The 22621-nt window shown below is 37.6% G+C and overlaps 1 protein-coding gene across 4 annotated transcripts in view; it reads left to right on the top strand.

The window, feature by feature from the left end:
- Window positions 1-535: 535 nt before the first annotated feature.
- The window catches only part of LOC103461676 (polypeptide N-acetylgalactosaminyltransferase 13), a 39891-nt gene continuing 17805 nt past the window's right edge, over window positions 536-22621 (top strand). For 2 of the 4 annotated variants that reach the window (XM_017303574.1, XM_008403973.2), the window contains exons 1-7: window positions 537-959; window positions 7090-7385; window positions 14846-15014; window positions 16882-17048; window positions 18389-18596; window positions 19794-19964; window positions 20607-20724. In XM_017303574.1, the coding sequence (XP_017159063.1) occupies window positions 7244-7385; window positions 14846-15014; window positions 16882-17048; window positions 18389-18596; window positions 19794-19964; window positions 20607-20724 (975 nt within the window). In that variant the 5' untranslated portion in view covers window positions 537-959; window positions 7090-7243. Of the gene's footprint in view, window positions 960-7089; window positions 7386-14845; window positions 15015-16881; window positions 17049-18388; window positions 18597-19793; window positions 19965-20606; window positions 20725-22621 lie in introns of all 4 variants that reach the window. The other 2 variants (XM_017303569.1, XM_008403977.2) reach the window with 2 other exon arrangements.

Raw genomic sequence — 22621 nt, 5'->3', positions numbered from 1 at the left:
TTCAATTCAATTCAATTCAATTCAATTCAATTCAATTCAATTCAATTCAATTCAATTCAATTCAATTCAACTTGTGCACGTACACATATGCGATGGGACTCGCGCATTATTTGCTACTCAAAGAGACAGCGCCCCCTATTGATGTGTGTTAGAAAGCACTCAGTGTAACTTTTGCTCGCGCTGGACACGATGGCAGCTCTCGACTTCTCAAAAATAGACAGACTGCAATCCTGTCCCCGACTCATTGTATTAGAAAGTATTGCTTTCTACAAGGAAACTTAAAGACGAGGACTAAATAATTTTTAACATGCTTTTTTTTTTTTTTAAATAAAAAAAAAGTTTAACTATTTTTCTTTTTCAAATTCTTTCTAACAATGCTCCTGTTGGTTGCTATCTTTAATTAACTGACTAAATAAATAAATAGTAATAATAATAAAAAGTAAGAGTAAAGAGTAACGGCCACCAGACGCCACAGAGGCTCCACTTCACAACATAACCCATGATTGATGTCACTGTCAGCCAATCAGAGAGAAGGAGAGGGACACATGCAGGTCGATGTGAGCGGAGCTGAGGTTAGATTGTATGGAGCATTATCTCGCCGTCTTCTCGCCGTTCCTATGTACAGTCGTGGAGCAGGTGCGTGGATAGACCCCCGAGTGAATAAATAAGGAAAACCCTCCTGACTGTTTCCTTATCGACCGGTTTGACTGCGGCTACCTCAACTGTGTCGCTTAGAAATTACATCCAGGACTCTAAGCAGGTATCATGAGAGGTCTGACTGGACCAACAACGGCTCACTGGTTTGTGGACTACCCTGGACCGCATCTTGGGTGTCATTTCCAGACGGTGTTCGCTTAGCTAAATTAGTTGCTTTATTTCTTAGGCATCTGATCATGTTCAACACGTTGCCTGGCAGCGAGTCTGGATCAGGTCACCGGTTCACTACATCCATAATTTAGGTAAGCAGAGAGTGTTTTTCTTTTCTGTTTTATTCACACCCTGCATTGGAATATTATCATCACATTATAAATGCAGTCGCAACTGTACTTCTGTTGAGATTGTTGCTATAGTTTATAGCAACAATGTATCCAGATTGAATAGTAACCTAATTGATTGGCTGTTGTTGCTGTACTGATATCCATGTAACACCCAGCAACAAATGAGATAATCATTGGTAAGAGGAAACATGACGCAGTTTAGGTATTTCATGACATTTTGGAAATGTTTTAGAAGACTATGAACATTGTCATGTTGACCAAAATGTCCTACAGCCTAATGGGTTTACAGAGATCAGCTCTGTAATCACCTTCTGTTCCGGAGAGGATTGTGTAAAGAAAACCTTGCTCAGCCTCAGTACTTTTGCTGCTACCAAATTGCCAAACTGACACATTAGTATTAACTATGGCAAGCCAAATTAGTGTATTATCCAGCCCATTACTGACTTACAAAAGTATTCACACCCTTTGAAACATTTCACGTTTTGCCACAAAACAGCTACACACTTAACTGTGTTTTATTGGGATTTTATGTGTGAACAAAAAGTGGCACATGTTTGTAAAGTGGAGGGAAAATGATTGTTTTCAAATATCTTGATTTAAGTAAATGGCTTCAGAAGTGTGTAATTTAGATCAGCATGAGAAACTTGTGGCATTACTGAGTTGTGAATGGAAGCCCACGTTGCTTTAATAGCAGCCTTGAGGTCATCTGGCGTCTCTCATCTTCCTCTTGACACAAACCTACAGAGGTCAGACTTGGCTGCCATATCAAGCACAGTAACACCATGTTCAATTAACCAGCTTTTGGTTCCTTTGGCAACAGCAGTGTAGGCAGGCGCCAAGCCTTGCTGGAAAAGGAAAGCTTCTCCATAAAAGCTTGTCGGCAGCTTTTCAAGTTATGGGGTTTCTGTGACTCTCCACTCTTTCTGCAGAATCTTGATTTCCTAATGAAATGCAAAGCCTTACTTTTATTTTTAAAGAAGGCTTTGGACCAAACTCCATCAGTCCAGTGCTTTTTCTTCACAGTCCAGATGAGTTGCATCTGATGTTGCATCTGGTCCAGGAGTAGCTTGACATAAGGGATATAAAATTTGTTGCCCATGTGTGGTATACGTCTGCAGTAGTGGCTCTTGATGTGCTAAGGCCAGCCTCACTCCACTTCGTGAAGCTCTCTCAAGTTCTTGAATGCATTTTGCTGGACAATCCTGTCCAGGTTGCAGTTATCGCCTTTACTGTCACACTTTTTCCATCCTCACAGAATGCTATGAGCCAGCTGCTTGCAATATCTACATTTTTTTWAAAAACAAAATGCAAGATATCTATCAGCTCTAAGCCATATCACATTCACAATATTTATAGTTTTTAAGCTGTACTTGTATATGCTGTATGTTTATTCATCCAAGTGATAAATTTGATGCATTTAAATGCTATTTTTTTCATTATCTCTTGTTATTTTTCTCACGAGGTAAATCTCATGGTTTCATTGTCAAGTCTGGCTGCAAGACTTTTCCTATTATTTCACAGAGGAAACCAATTTGCTAAGCAGCCTCTCCGCATCATGCAGTGAATGCAGTCGCTCCTGTTGAATAAGTGACAAATATGTAATGTGTAATCCAACTTGGAGAACAGTGTCAGACATTTCACAACAAAGACTGCTGCCCGCAACCCAATTAGTTGTCACTCGAGAAGGCAGCTAATGTCATGAAAGGAGAGGAAGAATTTGCCTTAGCGATACTGAAGTTTTCATAGAGCTGAGATATTAGTCCATGCAGAGGATAGGAATAATTTAGTCTCCTGCATTTGGACGAACTTCAAGTAAGTTGGTGTTTTTTCTTATATTTTTTTTCCCACCCCTTATTATTTACCCCAGATGCATCAATGCAAGTGATGCGGGCTGATGTCAGGCATAATTTGACGATTAGCATTGATTTGTGCACAGCGTGTAAATGGAGGTAATGTGCTACATGCAGACTTTTGTGTTTCTGGAGTTTTTTTGAGCTGTTTTATGTCTGAAATCATCCGCTGCCCTGTGGATGCTGCATTCACTCTGCTGGACAGTGGCTGACTGGTTTTTGAATGAGGTACGAGGTACAAGTTTGCCCGGGGCAACAGCATCAGTTTCTCTGAGTATGTAGATCGGCAGCGCAGAGGACAATATATGTTGGTGTCTGTGGAGTCTGAGTCATTAGCATGCTGCAAGGGATGAGAATGGAAATTAGTTTTAGTTTCCCTACAGAAAATGCTGCAGGGATTATGCACTGCTGAAATGATTATGAAGGTAAATAGGCTTACATTATACTCCCAGATGATAAAAAAGAAAAAAAAAATCTATTTCTTGTATAAACTATATTTGAAAATTTGGTGTCAAACCAAGCAAAGTCCATTAGTACAGTGCAACAGATGTTGTATGATGATTCCCAGGCTGTGGACAATCCAGTATCCAAAAATAAAACGATCGTGTCACAACTGCAAGCTTACAGCCCACCTGCACAAACTGACAGTCTGAGCAAAGAGACCATTAGAAAGAGAAGCAGACCTGTGGCTCATGGTAACTCTGGGGGAGCTGCAGAGACCCATGGCTCATGTGGGAGAATCTGTTGACAATTATCAGCTGTGCATTGCACAAATCTCACCTTTTATAGAATAGGTTTGACAATTGTTCCCACTTCATTCATGTAAGGGACACAATAAACATGGGGAAGGAAGTACACTGGTCAAATCAGCCCTCAATGTAACTTTACAGCAATATTATGCTGAAATTCATGTGTGGCAGATAACTTAGACTCCACATTACACTGAACAGACTATTTCCATCTTCATCAGCAGTTAAACCAACCCAAATTGTGACATTGGTGCCACATTATAGTCAGGAAGCTGTGCATAGACACCAATTACCCTTTTATTCTGCTTCACTAAACTTGTGTAGGACCATCCCTCCTGAAACACTGCTGCTTTTTCCGTATGAAGACCTTGAACAACCGCTGTTGAGGGCTCCAACTGTGAGCTGTTCCATATATGGGGCAGCAGGAAAACGGCTCTGTCCTTTGACCAGACCAAAACCATGTATTCCTTGTTTTTTTATCAGTGTAAAAAGGGATAACAGAGGATAAATGTTGATATTAAGATACAACACCAAATTGCATATGTTTACCTTAAACTATCCAGTTGTTTTGTTTGTGTTTTGCTTGTTTTGTACTTACACACAAATGGATTAACAAAAAAGGCATTTTATGATCTTATGGAATTTTTCAGCAGCATTAATGACAATTGTAGCAGTGTGTAGCATGACACTGTTCTGTATTTTACAGCCCTGTTTTGAAAAACCTATAATGGATCTAAAAAGTGTGAAGGCTACTTCTTTTTGTGGTATTAAAAAGACATACAAGCAATTTGAAAGCTTTTTGCACTTGAGTTGAAAATGAATAAATCTGTTGGAGGGAAACTTTTGAAAAATGAAAAAGCAAAAGCCTTGCCCACTGCTGAAATTACAAATACCGGTAATCCAATTGATCTCCTTGTACAAATGTATTAGTAAGAAGAAGAGTAGAAAAAATACCTATATGACAATATTCATCATGACACAGTGAAGGCTGTCTTCAACAATTTTAGAAAAACATCTGAAAACGGCAATATTGGAAACACTGGATGTTTCTTTGTAATTCATAAAAACACAGATGGCATAGGACAAGACAGAATACAAAAGACAAGAAAGAATAAAATAACCATTTTAGCTTGAATTTCAAGTTAGCATCAAAACAACAGTGCAGTACACCTTAGTGACATAGGATTGACAGCATCATACTGTGGACTTATTATTTTTTTCTTCAGATTTTTTCCCCCTCCACATTCATAACATTCTAAACAGTTTCATATCCCAGTCAGCTTTGACCTAAAATATACAGATGTCTGCATTAAAGCTGAAGATAATAATGGGTTTTATTTTTCAGCATCTGTGTGGTTCCCTGCAGATGGCTGTGCAGGAGAGATATAATCACAATCTGATCGTTTTGGAGAATTTTTGCAAACTAATGTTGCCAAATATTACCAAGTGGAGATGTGAAATGCTGACGATTTAAAAAAAAAAAAAAAAAAAGGGATAATAATTTGGTAATATTTTAGAGATGTATAAATCTTTCCCTTCCCCCACTCACTTAAATATTTAAGTTGAATTGCAATTCTGGTCGTACTTTTCATCACCAACACCTGACATTTTTACACGCTTTAGTACGCTTTGGAGATTGACTGCATATGTTTGGCATGAGTGTGAAAGCTGCCTGATATTTTTTCTTTTCTTTTTGTGTGTGTACGATATTTGATGGCTGAAAGCATTTTTTTCCCCCATCATTCTATTTCCATGCCAATTATGTGTTCATGTGGCTTTCAGTCAACAAAACCCTGTAATTTCAGCCAAGTGGGAAATCCAGTTTGACAGAAAATTGTTATTCTTCATCACAAAATATTGTGGAGCCTGCATTCTTTGCCAGAGAATATTTAACCTTCACAAACTGCCTTTGATTTGAAAGCTTCCCAGATGGTTGTTGCAGCACTCCTGATGAAGTAGGGGAAGTCTGTTAGGAAGAAAAGGACACCATCTCATCCTTTCAGATGCAAGAGAAATAAGCCAGTGGTCAGCCCATTTGAAGAGACTCTGAGGTTTAAGAGAAAATGCATTTCATTTGTATTTCTGCTCTAATTTTTTTTAAATAAAATGGTGTTATTGGTTTCACTGGATATAATGGTTCCAAATCTCCACTACATCTTATATGTTATTGCCAGACTGGGTTTAGAAACTATATTAATCCATTTGTCATCATTGCTATTGGTGAATAATAGCTAGACACTTCAAAGGAAATGGCTTATTCATATGATTGTCAACTCCCAGGCTCATCTAAAGGGGAATATTGCGTGTAGCTATTTTAATGAATTGAAGTTTTTTTTTTGCATTTTTAAAAACTTGGAAGTTTCAGAGACACCTCTGCCTCTGGAACTGAGATGGACAGCCGTTCTCCCATTGTTTTCCGCTCTGGTGTGCATCATTGTTCTGCTTTTGGCAAATGGCTGTGATCTCCTCATGCGACTGAACATGTTCCATCCACCTGTTTTGGCAATTGGTACAGTTAACTGCCTTGTTGTCTCTGATTATAGGAGCTCGACTCTGCCAAACAAATGGTGATTAGCAGAGTGTTGTGCTCTCCTAATGGTAACATTGGCATTGCACAAAAGCCCACGGGGAACTGGGTTTGACCTCCGATGGATGATAGTCCTGGAGATCTAGTTTAGTTTATTTGTTTATTTCAAGCATTCGCATTCAAATACCATAGCACATCTACATAATCATTTGCATAAAAAGAGGCAGAAGTATAAATGTATTTGACTCTACACCCTATGTGCAAGAAAAATAAAAATAAAAAAAATATATATATAAAATGCTATTTTAAAAATGATATACAGAAAAATGGTAGGAAATCAAAATATCAAAATGCTTATTGATAATTGTCATTTTGAAGTTACACTGGGTGAGTAGCTTATTTTGCATGAACTAGTTCATTAGTGTACAATAGACGTCATTGTCCCTGTAGGAAAATTAGCTGTTGACTCCAAGCTGCACTCCTCTCTGCTTCTGCACCACAGCAGAAAACAATAATGGTTCCCTCCACCCCAAGCACTCGCATATCACTGTATAAATGAATATTGCACTTTACATGAATTGCATTTACCTGCTACTTCATTACTTGAGGTAGTGCTCATTCCTCATGATGTGTGTTTTAACAGTTTGATGGAAAGAGGAACAAATGAATCCATCATGTTAGGGTTAGTATTCATGCTCTTCGATCTTTTTTTTTTTTACATGTTACAACCTCAATGTGACACAGCAACACAAAGTAGCACACAATTGTGAACTAGACTTAGCAGGCGGGGGACTGCACACAAGTGCATGCCCAACTTTTTAAAATTGTTTTTATTTATGTCAAAACTAAAATGCGTGCCAAATGGTAGATCCCAGATTATATATCAGCTGTAGTGTGTTTATTTGAACCCTTTTTTTAAGATAAAAAGATGGTGAGATATCGTTTGTGTTTGCTTGTTTCTGTAGGAGAATGCCTCCTGGCTGTACCTTCTCCGTCTCACCCCTTCATCCTCACCCCCACCTCCGAAGATCAAACACCTCTCCAGCTGTCTGAGACATCCGAGGTCCTCACCTCCATCCGTCTTGTTTGCCTGCCTGACAGACAGACTTCCCAGAGGTGATGCGGCGGTTTGTTTACTGCAAGGTGGTGTTGACCACCTCCTTGGTGTGGGTGCTGGTCGACGTGTTCTTGCTGCTGTACTTCAGCGAATGTAACAAATGCGATGAGAGGAAAGATCGCTCTCTGCTCCCCGCGCTCCGAGGTGAGTTCACAACCTTGTTCACACCTTTCAGTTTCGGACACAACTGACACAACTGACACAACTGAAGCTTCAAACTAAGTCCAGGAGTAATTCAATCAAGTCTGGCTTGCCTGTCACCCTTTTCTTCAGTGTTAACTGGCGTTTTAAAGGGGGTTGGAGGCATGACATAAAATCGACTTTTTTAAGTGTTACATCATGTAGCACTTAAAAAAAAAAGTGTTCCAGGTATGATCAGAATCATACCTAGAGTGTTCCCTTGATTCTTTCATGCATGTTTAAGAAATTCTTCAATCTCCTGTGGCAACCATTCTAGGTTGCCTCATAACTCATACAAAGCACCACCTATTTACCTAAATTTCCTCCTTGGAGCTGCAATCTCCAGCATAGTTTATGCCTCATAGTATACCCCTCCATCAGGACTCCCCCACTCAGCATTAATTAACAAACACCTGGTGGAAATGTGTGTCTGCTGAGCTTACCATGTGACCTACTTCTCAGTTTGACGCTCCTGAGAAAATTAAATAAAAAACTAATAATAATAATGTATTGAAAATCAATGCAAGATGTTGAACACAAAATAATTCACACCCTTGCAGATTCAGGTTTAAAGTAATAGTTTAATTTGACCAACAATTTTTTTTTTCAGACTGGAAGTAATATGAATGTTTTGATGGGGCCCAGTTAGACCCTAATAGGGAATCTGTAGTAGGAGCTAAAGATGATGATAAAGGTGATGACAAGGATGCTTTTCAACCTGGAGCTCATCACCAAAGATTAATCAAACACCAGTGGAAACATTTTCAAAAAGCTGGTCTGCAAATACAAGCAGGGTTTGACTGCTGTACTGCCAGATTGAGAAAGTATAAACAATGCTCGACCTGACCTTTTCTTTTTTAATTAAATGCAAATTAACATCAAATGAAAATATTCGTTGAAAATTGATTTTCCTTTTCTGACTGTTTTATTAAGATATGCATCATTTCCTATGAAAAAACAATACTGTTGGCTGAAAGTAATTTCAYACCTGAATCTGTAGGTGGAATGAATAACTTTGCTCATAGATTGCAAACCACTTTATATTTCTGTACATTCTGGATAAAAGCCATTTCCTTTATCATTTCCATTAATAACAGAAGTAAAGCTATTTGCAGTGCAAATTGATTTGGAGTACTTTTTCATCAATTTATTACAGGGTCAGTGCTGTGTTTTCCTGGCACATAGTGCCATTTTACAGCACAGTCAAATAATTATGTCACCTCCAGTTGTTATAAAAATGCTAAWTATCAAGTTAAAAGAAATTTGAYTTTGTAATTTAACCCCTTAAAATTGGGCCTCCGTYTCTTTAAAACCTTCTGCTCTGTCTCAAACTCTACCTTCAGAAAGTTGTCAAAACATTTCTCTATTAATCCTTTACCAGTGTTTTCACCAGTGTTGCAGTSAGAMGTAGCTTGTGTAATGAGCTCAGCAGATGCACAGTTCAACACTCCAGATATGTGTTTGATGAAGGGATAACATTATAACATGATGTAAAGCTCTGTGTGATTATGTGTTGATTTATTTTTTTACATCATGATCAGGACTATCAACCCCCTAATGCAATATTTCGGTATGTTTCCATATTTTTCAGGAACAGTTAAATCTGTGCAAGATTTAACCTTTGTACATCATGTAGCCCAAAAATAGATTGAAAAAAACCCCCCAAAACCTGTAGCTATGTTTTTAATTTCATAAAGTGTCACATTTTATGTGTYCTATAGTAAGTACATTCCTCATTGGAGATMTAGATTTTATATTTACTCAAGTAATTTCTGTCATGAAATTGTTMAAATCTGTGTGACAATTTYAAACATTAAACTTTAAAGTGAGACAAACAAGGAAAAACAGAAGGAATCTATAGTGGAGTTCTCTTTTGGAGACRACCTGTGGGCAGACTGATATTTCAATATCTTAAGCTTACAGCGCTCAGTTTRAGGGACCATTTCACACATAAGTATATTTAAAATCASCAGTCATTGATGTTAAATGTTTTTAGGATKCTTTGGCATAAAATCAGTGATTTCTGCCTTGTGTTTGCTTCTATATTCAGACTTGATTAGTCTCACTGCAAATATACAAACAYAGGCTATTTGTAAAGACATGACATTATGTGAGAGGACAGAGTATGACTAAACCTAAGTGATATTAATGCAGAACTAACATTTAGTGTAAACATATCTGAAATCATTTTATGACAGCAAAGTGCAACTGAAGGAAAATTAATGGTAATACTGAGCTCTGGCTGCAGTATTTTATAATACCAGAACTTTTTGTTTTTTTCAAACAATGTTTGGTTTAAACATTAGGAGTAGCTGAGGTTCCTTCAGTTTTTCCAATGCTCACATGTTCACTCCTGCATTAATGTGTGTGAATCTCAGGCAATGTTATATCAGTTTGTTGTTTATGCAGAGCTCACTTTTGTGTGTTGTCTTCCACTCCAMTTTATGTAAAACACATTTGCACTTATATGGCACTAATTAAAAAAAAAAAAGGTAACAATCATATGCTTGTTTTTTTTTTCTTTCTTGATTCTACAATCTGTTTTTTGAAGACGAGAAAACATATTTATTTCCAAACCCAATCTTCTTTGTCTTGTTCTGGCTTCTGTGTATAACAGACAGCCACTATTGCAACCCTTCTTCATGTGTCAAGCTGTTGGAGCGCATCTCCAACAGAGAACCTCCTGCTGTGAGAAACATGCGTGAACAACAACAGAAACTCTGGAAAACGTCCAGAGCAAAGCGTACAGACATGCCCTGAAAATCTCTGGCATACATGTGGCTTGTGTTTTCTTTTTTTTCGAAGATTACACTTTTGCGATCAGATATGCAGAGTTCATCTTTAGCAAAGCCTGATTCCTCACATGCCCTCAAGAAAGCAGGTTGTCACGTTTTATAAGAGGCTTACTAATCTGCTTTTAGGTTGGAACGAGGTAGAGCTGCCAGCTTCTCTGACTGATACCATTTAAAAAAAGTCAAATGCTACACTGTAGTCAGTTTGCATGTAAGATGGATCAAGTCTGATGATTYATAAGGCATTCCATATATGCTTTATAATTTAAAATTTTCTGTCTAGCATTTGCATCCATTTGTGCATCTGGCTCACAAAGCAAATAAATGGACTGCATAGACCTCCATTTTGGTCATAAATGGAGGACTTTATCCTCGTGGGATAATGTTCCCACGAGGGCTATAAGCAACTATGGAGGACTATGCAGTCCTCCATAGTTGCAGTCCTCCATAGTTGCTTATAGCCCTCGTGGGAACATTATCTGCATATAGGACTGCATTAGTCCTCCATTTATGACCAATTTACATTCTCTTTGCAAAGTATAAATATGACTTTCCACTACAAAAAATAATTCACAAAAATGAATGAAAGAGAGAAAATTGCTCCTTACAGTATTACCATAACTGCAAGGGAAAAATCTGACTTTTAGGTGGTAATTCTTAAATTCTTGCTTTTCTAGCAAGATAGTAAAATATACTATCTACTAAATAGGTAGTAAAATTCAGGGATTCGAACCATTTATTTGATTTTCCTAAAAACAAAAAGTCCTGGTTTGAAATAAAAATTGGTCCAGTTAATAAAATATTGCATACACTCAATGCAAATCTGTAAAATAATGATTGATGCCTTTTGTTCCTTTTGTTAGATCCTATTGCAAATGTGAAAAAAAAATCCCTCATTGGTTTCCAGTTGGTTTCTCTCCAAGTCTCCCCGCACTCTGTTTTCTGGTTTAGACTGTCCATGGTGCATTGAGTCATGCTGCTTGATGAGGACATTATAGTTCTTTCTGTTGAGTGCAGTAACCTGTGTATGTGTGCGAGTTGTATTCTAAAAAAAAAGCAAGTGCAGGATTTTACAAACGGCATTAAATATAAAATATATTTGCAGGTTAGAGAGATCATTTAAGGAAATCAAAAACCCATCTCTGTAGGAAAAGCTAAATTACACCTTCAGCTCCCTGTTTTTGTGCAGCTGGGTTCTTTATCTTTTGCTTCTTCTCCTGCATCACAGTTACCAACAGCTTTCAGGTGACATTAAATAGTCCTTTCTGTTCTGCAAACAGCAACAATCATTGAGAATCAGATGCTTTTTTTGGCTTGGCTATAGTTGACATAAATATACAAAATTGCAAACCTTTTTCCCCAAAGTAATTGAATGATGATTTAGTTCAAGATTGTGTTATGCAAATAGATTGCATCTGTTTGGTAGTATTTTTAGAAAAATATTTCTAAAAACAACTTTTGTTTGTACCAGTTTAATGTGTGCAGAATGCATAACCAGCTTGAAGATTGTTACAGTTTCATCTTTACTTGCTCTCATCTGATTTTGGTATCATTTAGAAACCTGAGTGAATACATGTTGAAAAATTGCATCCATGGATTTCATTAAATGCTAAWTGAATATGCCCCCAAACAGTTTAAGCCACCAAAATTTGCATAGTTGCTTACTGGTAACTAACATGGAGACTACAAGGTTTTGTGAGAGGAATGTGTTCTCTTTCCTGCAATGTGACCTGAACTTATTTACTAAGGTTTCCCCTTTCTAAACCGTAGTGAACAACAGACCATTAACCTCTTGCTACTGTTACCAGGCGGATAATGATGTCTTTAATAGTCTCCATCTGATATTCTTGATTAGAGCAGGCAAACTGCGACAACACTGCATTTAGCTGTCACTACAATGAACTTTATGGCCATTTACTCCTCATTACTCTGCCTGAGTAAGAATTAATGCTCTTCTGACATTCCAGGGTACAGTTGTTTGGACAGATTCTAATAATATGCGCAGAAATGGACTTTTAATGGATTATGCAGTCAAAATCTGTTAATTGTTCTGCTTCTCTTTCACACAACTAAATCACACCTGAGCAARTGGTCTTTTGAGAGCGATGCATTAAAGTGAGAAAAGCATATGCTGGAATAAGTACACTAATTGAATATTTAAGTTTCTACTCAGTTTTTTGTTTTAATCTGAGATTTATTTCTCTTGTAACTCACCATCTGTAGCACAAGCCATTTTTTTAATTGTAGCCACTGTTTTTTTTTTAAAAAGAAAAAGTTATTTACGAGACTAACTTTTTCTCCTAAAGTAAATATTGTGTTCACTCTGGTTGTAGTTCAAAGCTTGAAAAACTTTCACAACCTGTAAAAAAAATAAATAAATTCTAATTGGAACGAAGAAAATCAATCCTACTATTAGAATCGGCACATAAAACACAATGATTGAATGTTGATGGAGTTTCTCCAGCAGAGCAAACACTGTATGTTTCCTTTCTCCCGAGCAGTAATTTATAAGATGAACTTTGCTCGTTCTGCATAGTAGTGGAGTTTCTGTTATTTATAATATAATGCCAGCGGTGTCAGACTTGCAGGCAGGAGGGAGAGCAYAGCGGTTAAAGGAGGAGAAGGTAATGGATTGAGCCTGCAAAAAAAGCCTCCAACTGTGCTCGGCTACACAGACCCTTTTCTGTAAAGTAAATGAGACTGAACATAGCTGCAGGATGTTGGAAGCCGTGTTATGAAGGACTCAGCAGAAAATCTGCATGCAGATTGGTAGGCATTCTGACAGTCCAGCTGAGGCAATAATGGACCTCTCAGAAGACGTATAGATATAGATATGACTGTGGTAACAATATATAAAAAACTCTGAGAAAAGCATCTTTCAGCTCCTGGGAACATGTRTTGTGTAGTTGCCACAGTCAGATATAGATATGACTGTGGTAACRATATATAAAAAACTGAGAAAATCATCTTTCAGCTCCTGGGAACATGTATTGTGWAGTTGCCATCCATTTGTCCGCCTGCCCATCCGTCCATGATACAAGTTGATCAGGAAAATGACTCCTATTGACTGCTGTATGTTTTCATCACGTGAGGCATTTTTTRAAATATGTGTTCATACATACTTAGTGATGGCTTGGAGTGGGTCAGGAAGTTGATTTTGCTCAGGCATCCAACTCAACACTGTAGCTGTGTCCATCAAATGAGAGCTCATTGACATACTGGGGCTGTCAACAGCGACATCAAGAAAAGAGCAGGGTCAGCTGAGATTGACAATATGGCCAACATCAGTCCATTTCAACAAAGCGTTTTTCTGCGGAATCCTCTTAGCTGTTTGCTGTGCAGCCTGTGTCCCACGTTGCCCTCTTTCATGGAAATCGCTGCCTCTGTTTTGAGGGATTATTTGAGGGAGAGTGGGGGAGAGCGGCGTCATAAATCCATGTGATGTTATTTACCTTTGTTGAAAAGAGCTGACACTGTGCTGTAGCAGCAATGCTAATCTGCTGATGTTCTGCAGGCACAACTGTAGGATAATGTTCCCACGAGGGCTATAASCAACTATGTGAACYGTTTTTGCTTCGAAGCTAGAATTGGCAAAGTCCTGGAACTCCTACTTTCTCCTAAATCTCTATAAAAATATTTCCAGTAGATCATCTGTGAATTTAAATATAGCTGCCAGGCTGCATGGTGCTTAATGCCAGAGCAAAGAGGAGAGTTTATCTAGGGTGTCTGCCCTGACTGTACTAATGGTAGGCATTAGTACAGTCACTGGTTGTCTGTTCATTGTCACTGATGTTTTAGAAACAGATTTTTCTTACAAATGCCACTTTTGCCTGCTAGAAATAAGTGAGATATCTGTCACATTTTCTGTATTAGAATCAATACAGTTTCATAAGTATAGAAATCAAACAATCAGAGACTCATAGTTTTTAAATTTTTGTTTTCTGAAAAACTTTGACAAACAAATACACATTTTAGTTGAGTCTGAATTCTCTCTGATAATCACAAACAGCAATCAAAATAAAGTTGTTTTATGTACTGCTATGTTTTCTTAATTTGTGGACATTGGCTCTCCCAAAGCCTTAGAAATAGCTTTGTACCCCTTGCCAGACTGATGAGGTCACTGACTTCATTCCTCATACATTCTTGAAAGTGCATGATGTGTGACTTTTTGAGATGCTTTAGCTTTCTTCGTTCAGGTTCTATTTAAGTGATTTTTTAAAATTCATCCAGTCTAGCAGTTATAGTACTTGGTTGTGCCTAGCAAAATACAAATTTAGATAGGGGGAGAATTATAATTTAACATAGGGGCAGGTTTGTTTGAATAAATTTTTTCCCTTAAATAAATCATAATTTGTGAGCTGTATTTTGTATTTACACGGGTCTTCTCTGTCTCATATTGAAATGTGTTCAATGATATGAAATGTGTGAGAAAAGGCAAAAACAGGAGAAATCTGTGAAGACATTTTTTTGTGTGGCACTTGCTGGATGTGTACAATCTGGGTKYATCTTGCTAGGCCTTACTTATTATGTTCAGGGATGTAAGATATATATATTTTATGTTGGCTTTTAATTAGTCTAAATTGCTGCTATTCATGCTCATCATTCCTGAGAGAAACATGTCTTTTCTCGCAGCTGTGATATCTCGGAGTCACGAGGGTCCGGGCGAGATGGGCAAGGCGGTAAACATCCCTAAAGACGACCAGGGGAAAATGAAGGAGCTCTTTAAGATTAACCAGTTTAACCTGATGGCCAGTGACATGATTGCGTTCAACAGGAGTCTACCAGATGTGAGATTGGACGGGTACGTATTCTTCTGCTTCCACATCATTGCTGTGAACCAGATTGCGGCGCTGGTGATAAGACGGCGACTGCAACAAATCTATACGGAAATATTTACCCAGGCACATGTTTTCCTGTTTCCATCAGGAAAGAGGTCTGCAGATAATGTGCTCTGTTTGAAGTGTTAGAAGACACTTTTTTTTTAATAGTGGAAAGTGCAATGCAGTATCCTTGAGGGAAATGAGCTTCTGCCCCAGGTGAAGAAGYTCAAGTATGACTGAGTGTACAATGAAGTGAAAAATTAATAGTCATATTGCAGCAGCATCCGCATTGCTGCAGATGCCTCATTGGTCTGTTGTTGTGAATATAGAAAAATGCAAAGCCATCGCCGTCTGCTGTCAGCGGTTGTCAGGAGCCGTAACCTGTGAGCAAAAGAATGAAATTGCTCAACATCTTCCTCAGGACTCATTTTTAACTACCTTTAGTTCTTTTTTTAAAGACGSCTGGGTTTGAATATTTGCTAAGCATGCCTTGTGGACACCAACCTAGAGAGGTTGCTGATGGGTGGTTATTTAGGTTATAATAACACCTGAATTAATACTGAGCTGCCACAGAACAAAATACAGACAMGCAGGATTTTGGATTCATGTGATGACCACTCTCAATCAGAGTGATTTTACTGCTTTATGCTAGAATGGAAAATAAGTAGATTAAGTCTTGTTCTGAAGCACTTTGCAATGGTAAACCTATTTTACAGAGAAAAGGTGAATGTTTAGTGGATTTCACTGCCAACCTTTTTCTATCTATCATAGTACACTTTGTTCTTCCATATAAACACTACAACAGATTTATTGCAGTACGCAGCTCAGTTTTGAAAGGTTTCTGCAGCTACGCAGTGAGAATAATCCAGATAGGGACAGAGTTATCTGTGAAGGGCAATAACACTTTTTCTTTAAGGCAACCTCCTGGCCCAGTTCTGTCAGTCTGCGCTGTCATGTTGAATAGACGGGACTGAACGAGCAATGCTGTCTGCATCGGTGGCTTTTTTCACCCTCTGTCACTTCTCCCCATTCGTCCTACTCCCATCCACTGCACTTCCACTGTCCAGCTCCTCTGCCGTAATGTAGTGAATATTTTATTCAATAACATCCACWAGTTTATCACTGCCWCACCAATATTCTTTTGCTAACATCACATGGAGCAAAGGACACGATGACACTGCTGTCAACAGTGGTTCTGCTTCTTCTTACTCCCCCAGTGAGAATGTTTCTGCACCGGCGGGCGGCAGTGTTGAGGAGCAGCAGGAAACCAAAACTTTGTTTTCAGGCTCTTTAATAAACTACTTTGTGGAACTAACAGGAAAGTATTGAACAAGCAGTTTAAGATTTTATTGATGCCGGTGCCAGCAAAATGATACGTTTACATTTAGCTGGTGGCTGTCTGTTATATTGAATATAGTTTAGCTGCTAATAACTTGTATTTATTCTCATTGTCATTTTACTACCTGCCCAACACACAAAAGAAAARAGATTTTCTGTGATGTCTTTGGATGTGTAACACTATTGGCAATGGATCATTTGAAATCGCAAAGGATCCAAATGACTTGTTGATCTAACTTGATCAAATCTGTTGCATGCCGCACTTTTCAGATTTTAAATTGTGAGGGGGGGAGGAGACTTGTTTTATCCCACTTCATGTTATGACACCACATTATTTTGGTCCTAAGAAAACATTAATATTTGTAGTTGCAAATTGAAAAGAMATGTGCATAAACACGTTTGAAAGGTTCTGATAGTTTATATTTTTGTAAAACTCAACTGCAATATAAGTGGATTGAAGTTGTCTAAACTTCAATCCWCTGATTTCTCTTGTCTATGTTGCTGTGCCAGCTGTAAAACCAAGGTGTACCCAGACGACCTGCCCAACACCAGCATCGTCATCGTGTTTCATAACGAGGCGTGGAGCACCCTGCTGCGGACCGTCCACAGTGTCATCAACCGCTCTCCGAGACACCTGCTGGTGGAGATTGTCCTGGTAGATGATGCCAGTGAGCGAGGTCAGTAGTTTGTATTGACTCAAAAGCCTCCCTCAGAATATAAAGTATTTAATGTCTAGTAGACGTGTTGTTTACATTAAGCTATATAGAATTTTATTCATACCCTGGATATATCTGTAAAAATTTTGAGTTTATTTATTTATTTATTTTTTGGTAAGGTAAAAGTTAGGACACCCTTAGCTTTAATGGCTGTTTGATTCCCCCTAYCCCTTGTTAAGTTAGTACAGCTATCTGTACTAACTTCAGTGAGCCATCTGCCAGTCTCTGACTTCGCTCTGGGTAAGGGATGCTCCACAACTCATTTTTAGCTGTGAGATCTTTTCAGGGTTTCCTGCAATGAAATCAAGACGAGACAAAAACAAGAGCTGAAATACTGAGGCGGGATAGAAAATGACAACGGTACCAAATGAACTGCTCTGTATCCCGGAATAATATACTGCTCAAAAAAATAAAGGGAACACTTCAGTGTTCACTTAAATGTTAAAGTGTTCCCTTTATTTTTTTGAGCAGTGTATATTATGATGCATAAGAAATGTCAGAACACTTGTGCTAATTTTCCATCAACATTCCTCTCTACCAAACTTATTAATATTGATGATTGGATTGTACGATTCCCCTACTGATTTATGACTAATGTGTTTAATATCAAATAGGATAACAGGCTCTGAGCTTTCTGAGTGTGTTCAGCTCTTTTTTAGTCTCTTCTATTATCGCTTATCTCAAGCGCAGACTTCTACTTAATATAGTGAAATGTCATTCAAATGTCATCCTCTTAACAGGATTTTTCTATCATTGGATCTGAAATCTGATTTCCAGATGGAAAGTTTTTTTTCTTTTCTCTCTTATCCATAAATTCTCATGTGGCAAAATGTCATATCTTAAAAATAAATCATTATCATTGCAATATTTGTAGGATTTTCTTTATGTTATCCATCATGTGCCTATTTGAATGTGGTGCTCTTATGTGGCATTTCTACTGAGTTAAACAGATTTAATTTTGMAATTMAAGCAGTTATAGTTGTTTAAATATAAATAGTTTGTGCCAAATGCGTGATTCAGCAGTAACACAAAGGGGGAGGTGAGCTATTAGGAAAATATTTTAATTGAACTTTTTGTGAGTTCCCTTTAATGAGAAATCCTTATATAATTATATTATTTGTTGCAAAATACAATTTATATTTTAAATGTGTTGGTTTAGAAATAAAAGCTTTTAATCCTCTTCCGTGTTTTCTATTATTTTCTGATTATCAGCTGGCTGCTGACTAATCTTCTAAWGTAATTACTTTACTTCAGCTCTGGTTGAATTGCTGTTCAGCTGATTTCCTCCGTTTTTGTTTCAGACTTCTTAAGGACAAAGCTGGAGGATTATGTGCGGACATTAGAGGTGCCTGTGAAGATTCTGAGGATGGAGCAGCGGTCGGGTCTGATCAGAGCCCGGCTCAGGGGGGCGGCCGTAACCACAGGCCAAGTCATCACCTTCCTTGATGCTCACTGCGAGTGCACGTTGGGCTGGCTGGAGCCCCTGCTGGCTCGCATCAGAGAGGACGGGTAGGAGCCAAAATCAGGATTTCTGACAGAGAGAGAGATTAAAAAATACTTTATAAGGTTGGGATGTTACTRTGCAGCAGAGACTGTTAGCCAATTTAACCTTCATATTGACGCCAGAAACACTTTTTGTTAATACTGCTGTTAACTCACCAGTTAGATGAATAGGTGCTTGAACCACAGCTTGATTTGAACATTACTGGAACAGCAAGCTGTCAGCCGGACACTTGACGATAATTGGTTTGTTGCCTCAATGGAGAGTTTATCTCACTGTCATTCTATAACCCTGCTAAGCCAGCTACAAGTTGAAGATTTTTGAAGGGAACTTGTAAGCAGAAAACGTCTTACCTGCAGTAGATAACTCTTTTGGTGTCTTTGTTTTGTAAAACGATTTAGTCCTGGAGGCTAAAGCTAGCAACTGGTTCTATGTAACAGAAAATCTCTAAAATATCCCACATTAATGAAATCTACCTGAATCTGGGAGTTTATGTCGTCTTCAACAAGGCTCATCCTCAAAGGAAAACGGAAAATAAATATAAATCTCTGTTTGATGTATGGTGGATTAATGCATTGGCCTCTAACAAGAATGAGGAAGAACAAGAAACATAAGAGCCAGAATAACAAGAGCCAAATAGAAAAAAAAACATAAAAAAGGCAAACAATTGCAACAATTCTGACCACTTAAGATAATGCTGAAAATAAATTATTTAAAACATTTATTAAGATCAGGTAAAGTGCAGACAGGTATATTTTAGTACTCACAGAACGTCTTTTATTTATGGGAAAAACTACAAACCAGAAGTTACAAACTGTACAATGCATCAGGTGTTTTTCCCTCTTTACCTGCCTAGAGATGCATCGTTTTGAAATGTATATTTAGTATGAATTAATCTTATAGATGTGTCTATAATACATTTTCTGATATTGTCCGAGGTTTTTTGAAAATGCCATTATATGACTCCAACTACTSTATTATTAAAACACCGCATAAATGAAACTGTGCTGCTAAAAATTCACAATAAGTGCAAATTTACTTCATTGACAACGTTGACCTCTGAATTTATGAATTTGTACATTTGTGAGGAAAGACRGTCCAAGAAAACTCAATTAGACTAAAGTCATAACTTTAAAATAAAATGTTTATTTATTCATTGTTTGTTTTCATTTTGTTGCAGTTAATTAACAAATTGTGTCTTTCAGAAGAGCAGTGGTGTGCCCTATCATAGATGTYATCAGCGATGAGACGTTTGAGTACATGGCGGGTTCGGATATGACTTATGGAGGCTTCAACTGGAAGCTGAACTTCCGATGGTACCCAGTTCCTCAGCGGGAGATGGATCGACGTAAAGGAGACCGAACGCTTCCAGTCAGGTACAGAAGAAGATGCATCCTCCACGTCCACAGTTGGAGTCAAGAACATATTCAATGAATTATTTTCGCAGCTTAAACAAGAACRAATTAAACTCAGTCATATATCCCATTTTGACAGAAAAGAGAACACAACTTCTCATCTGTATTCACTTTATTCCCACCAACAAATTATTATTTGGAGTTAAAGGATAGACATGGTTACTCTTTTAAGTCTTTGTTTTAATTTTTCAAAACAAATGAGTCTGTATTGTTTCTTCAGTGCCTGACAGTGCTACAACAGGATACTTTGAATTACATGAATGCAAAACTCCATGCCAAGTTCGATGCATCTTTTTTTTTTTTTTTTGATATAAAACATTAGTACATTTATCAGAAATTATTTCTTTCAACCCATGGTGCAGCAGTGCCTCTTCAATAAATAAATACCTCTATATAGCTTCTTTCCATCCACATGCTCTGATTTGGATTGAATACTAATTTTTATCAAAGAGAGAAAAAAATTCTAATTTAACCTAAGGATAAATAATCTGTCTTTACATGACCTGCATTGCTCTTATTTTTATTTGCTAAATAATCCAGCTAGACTTCAGCAAAGACCTTGTTTGTTTTTTTGGCAGTAATATTTTTGTGTGCCTTGTGCAGGACTCCCACGATGGCAGGAGGGCTATTCTCCATAGACAAAACATATTTTGAAGAAATTGGAAGCTACGATCCAGGGATGGATATATGGGGTGGAGAAAACCTGGAAATGTCTTTTAGGGTGAGCGTCAGAGAACATAATGTTATCTTCCTACCAGACTTGCTTGACGGCAGGGGATACATGCAAGTTCTCCTACCTGCATGCATATTTGATTTAAAATGCATGGGAGATGTGAGCAGAACCTTCATCTTTCACTCTCATAGTCAGAAAGGTTACACAAACACTGTCGCCACTAGATTATATCATACATCCCTCATACTACAGGAGACGTATCATGCTCTCGTCATTTATTGGCTCCACTGGTACAGATATGTACAAAATAGGAGAGAAGTTGTTGTCATGGAAACATAGTTACCTCACACACCTTGCTCCTCACTGTAAGGCAAGATGAACATACTTCCAGTTGTTTTAAATGTTTATGGTGTTGCTTTAATTGTATGGACAGCTTTAGGTGAGTAGCCATTTTCTTGTAGTCATTGCTAAGACATCTGGTTTTCTCATGTTATGCCTTATTGCCCTTCCCATTTTGAGGAGTAACTAAGAGAAGTGTATCACCATGCTTGTAAACAGTCATTAATACTAATTCAAACTTCTTACATTATACATTCAAAACAACTTTAGGTAGATATATTTTAAAGAGTAGTTAGGGGTGAGAATAATTGTGGCATCAATGATTTCCCTAAAAACACTTATTTCTTCAGGTGGGATTTTTTCCCCTCCCCACTTATTAGAGATACAAGAATCACTCAACCTGTGRYTGAAATTGGCCACATTTTYCTTAACCGACTTTGATCACTGGTGGCCAGCTCAGATATGTAAACATCCGATTTTGTTCCCTAAAATCAGATCCTATCAAACTGTGCTGGACTTTGACTATAAGGTTTYGTTTGACTTTTCTGAGGAAGAAATCTAACTTCAGTGAGTATTGCAGTTGAATTTTCTTAAAGAAATTTTATGTCATGAGAGTTTAAGACATTAAAGCATAAATAATGCCAGAAAGTTTTTGAAAAAAAATCATTACGATGTGCTTTTCCTGAACAACCCCCAGAACAYCTTGAGAAATAAGGACAAAATCAAAGCAATTATTGATTATTTAGTTATTCTTTACAYAAAGCTTCCATATCTCTATGTCTACTCTGGACATATTCTTTTTAAACCTCCAAACAGAAACCGTTTCACTTCTAACGGCCACTGCCTTTCTTTCGCAGACAAATTCCAGTGTTTAATGTAAAGTTTGTTTTGTAGCTGATGCATTAAAAATGGGGCATTAAAAAGTAATGAAGGCTGCTTAAGTTTTTCCTCTGCARYCATCTGAGCTGTTGCAGCATAATCTGCCTATAGGCAGCTGTTTGTTGCTCTACTTTTCCCCTCCGACTTCCTTCCTGCTRCTTGGRAATATTGAACCAGRGATATAAAAATAGGTCATATTGTGAAGCTGCAWCTCCCGTTCATAGCCTCAATGCAAACCARTGTAACCTTAATTCTTTGGTAAAATAAACATTTTCCAGCTATAATTTTATGTGGTAACATCAAACTGAACTTTTAGGTTGTCAAGTTTAGGTCTGTAACAAATTTAGGGTTTGRTATTAAGAAATACTGATCAATTGTAGTGTAAGCTAATTTGCAATGTCTGTCCCTAATTGGGCTTTTGGCTACAATGCTATGGTCTCTTGTCTTACCTATTTTGAAGAATGTCAAGTTAAGTTTTACCCTAATGTTATCACATTTATCCCTCCACATGTAGTTTWTATCATCTTCAGCATTGGAGTAATTCCCATAAAATTCTAAAACAGTGGTTCTTAACCTTTTTTGAGGTACCGAACCCACCAGATTCATATGCGCATTCCCTGAACCCTTCTTTCGTGATAAATAAAATTATTTATTTTCCAAATTCAAGACATGAATTTTAAGAAGATCACTAAGTCTTCTTAAAAGGTATAGTCTCTGAGAACAGTTC

This window comes from Poecilia reticulata, linkage group LG2 (genome assembly GCF_000633615.1).
Source record: "Poecilia reticulata strain Guanapo linkage group LG2, Guppy_female_1.0+MT, whole genome shotgun sequence".
In the NCBI taxonomy this organism is placed as follows: Eukaryota; Metazoa; Chordata; class Actinopteri; order Cyprinodontiformes; family Poeciliidae; genus Poecilia; species Poecilia reticulata.
The sequence above is the reverse complement of the archived record's forward strand: the minus strand, read 5'-3'. Positions and strand labels throughout refer to the sequence as shown.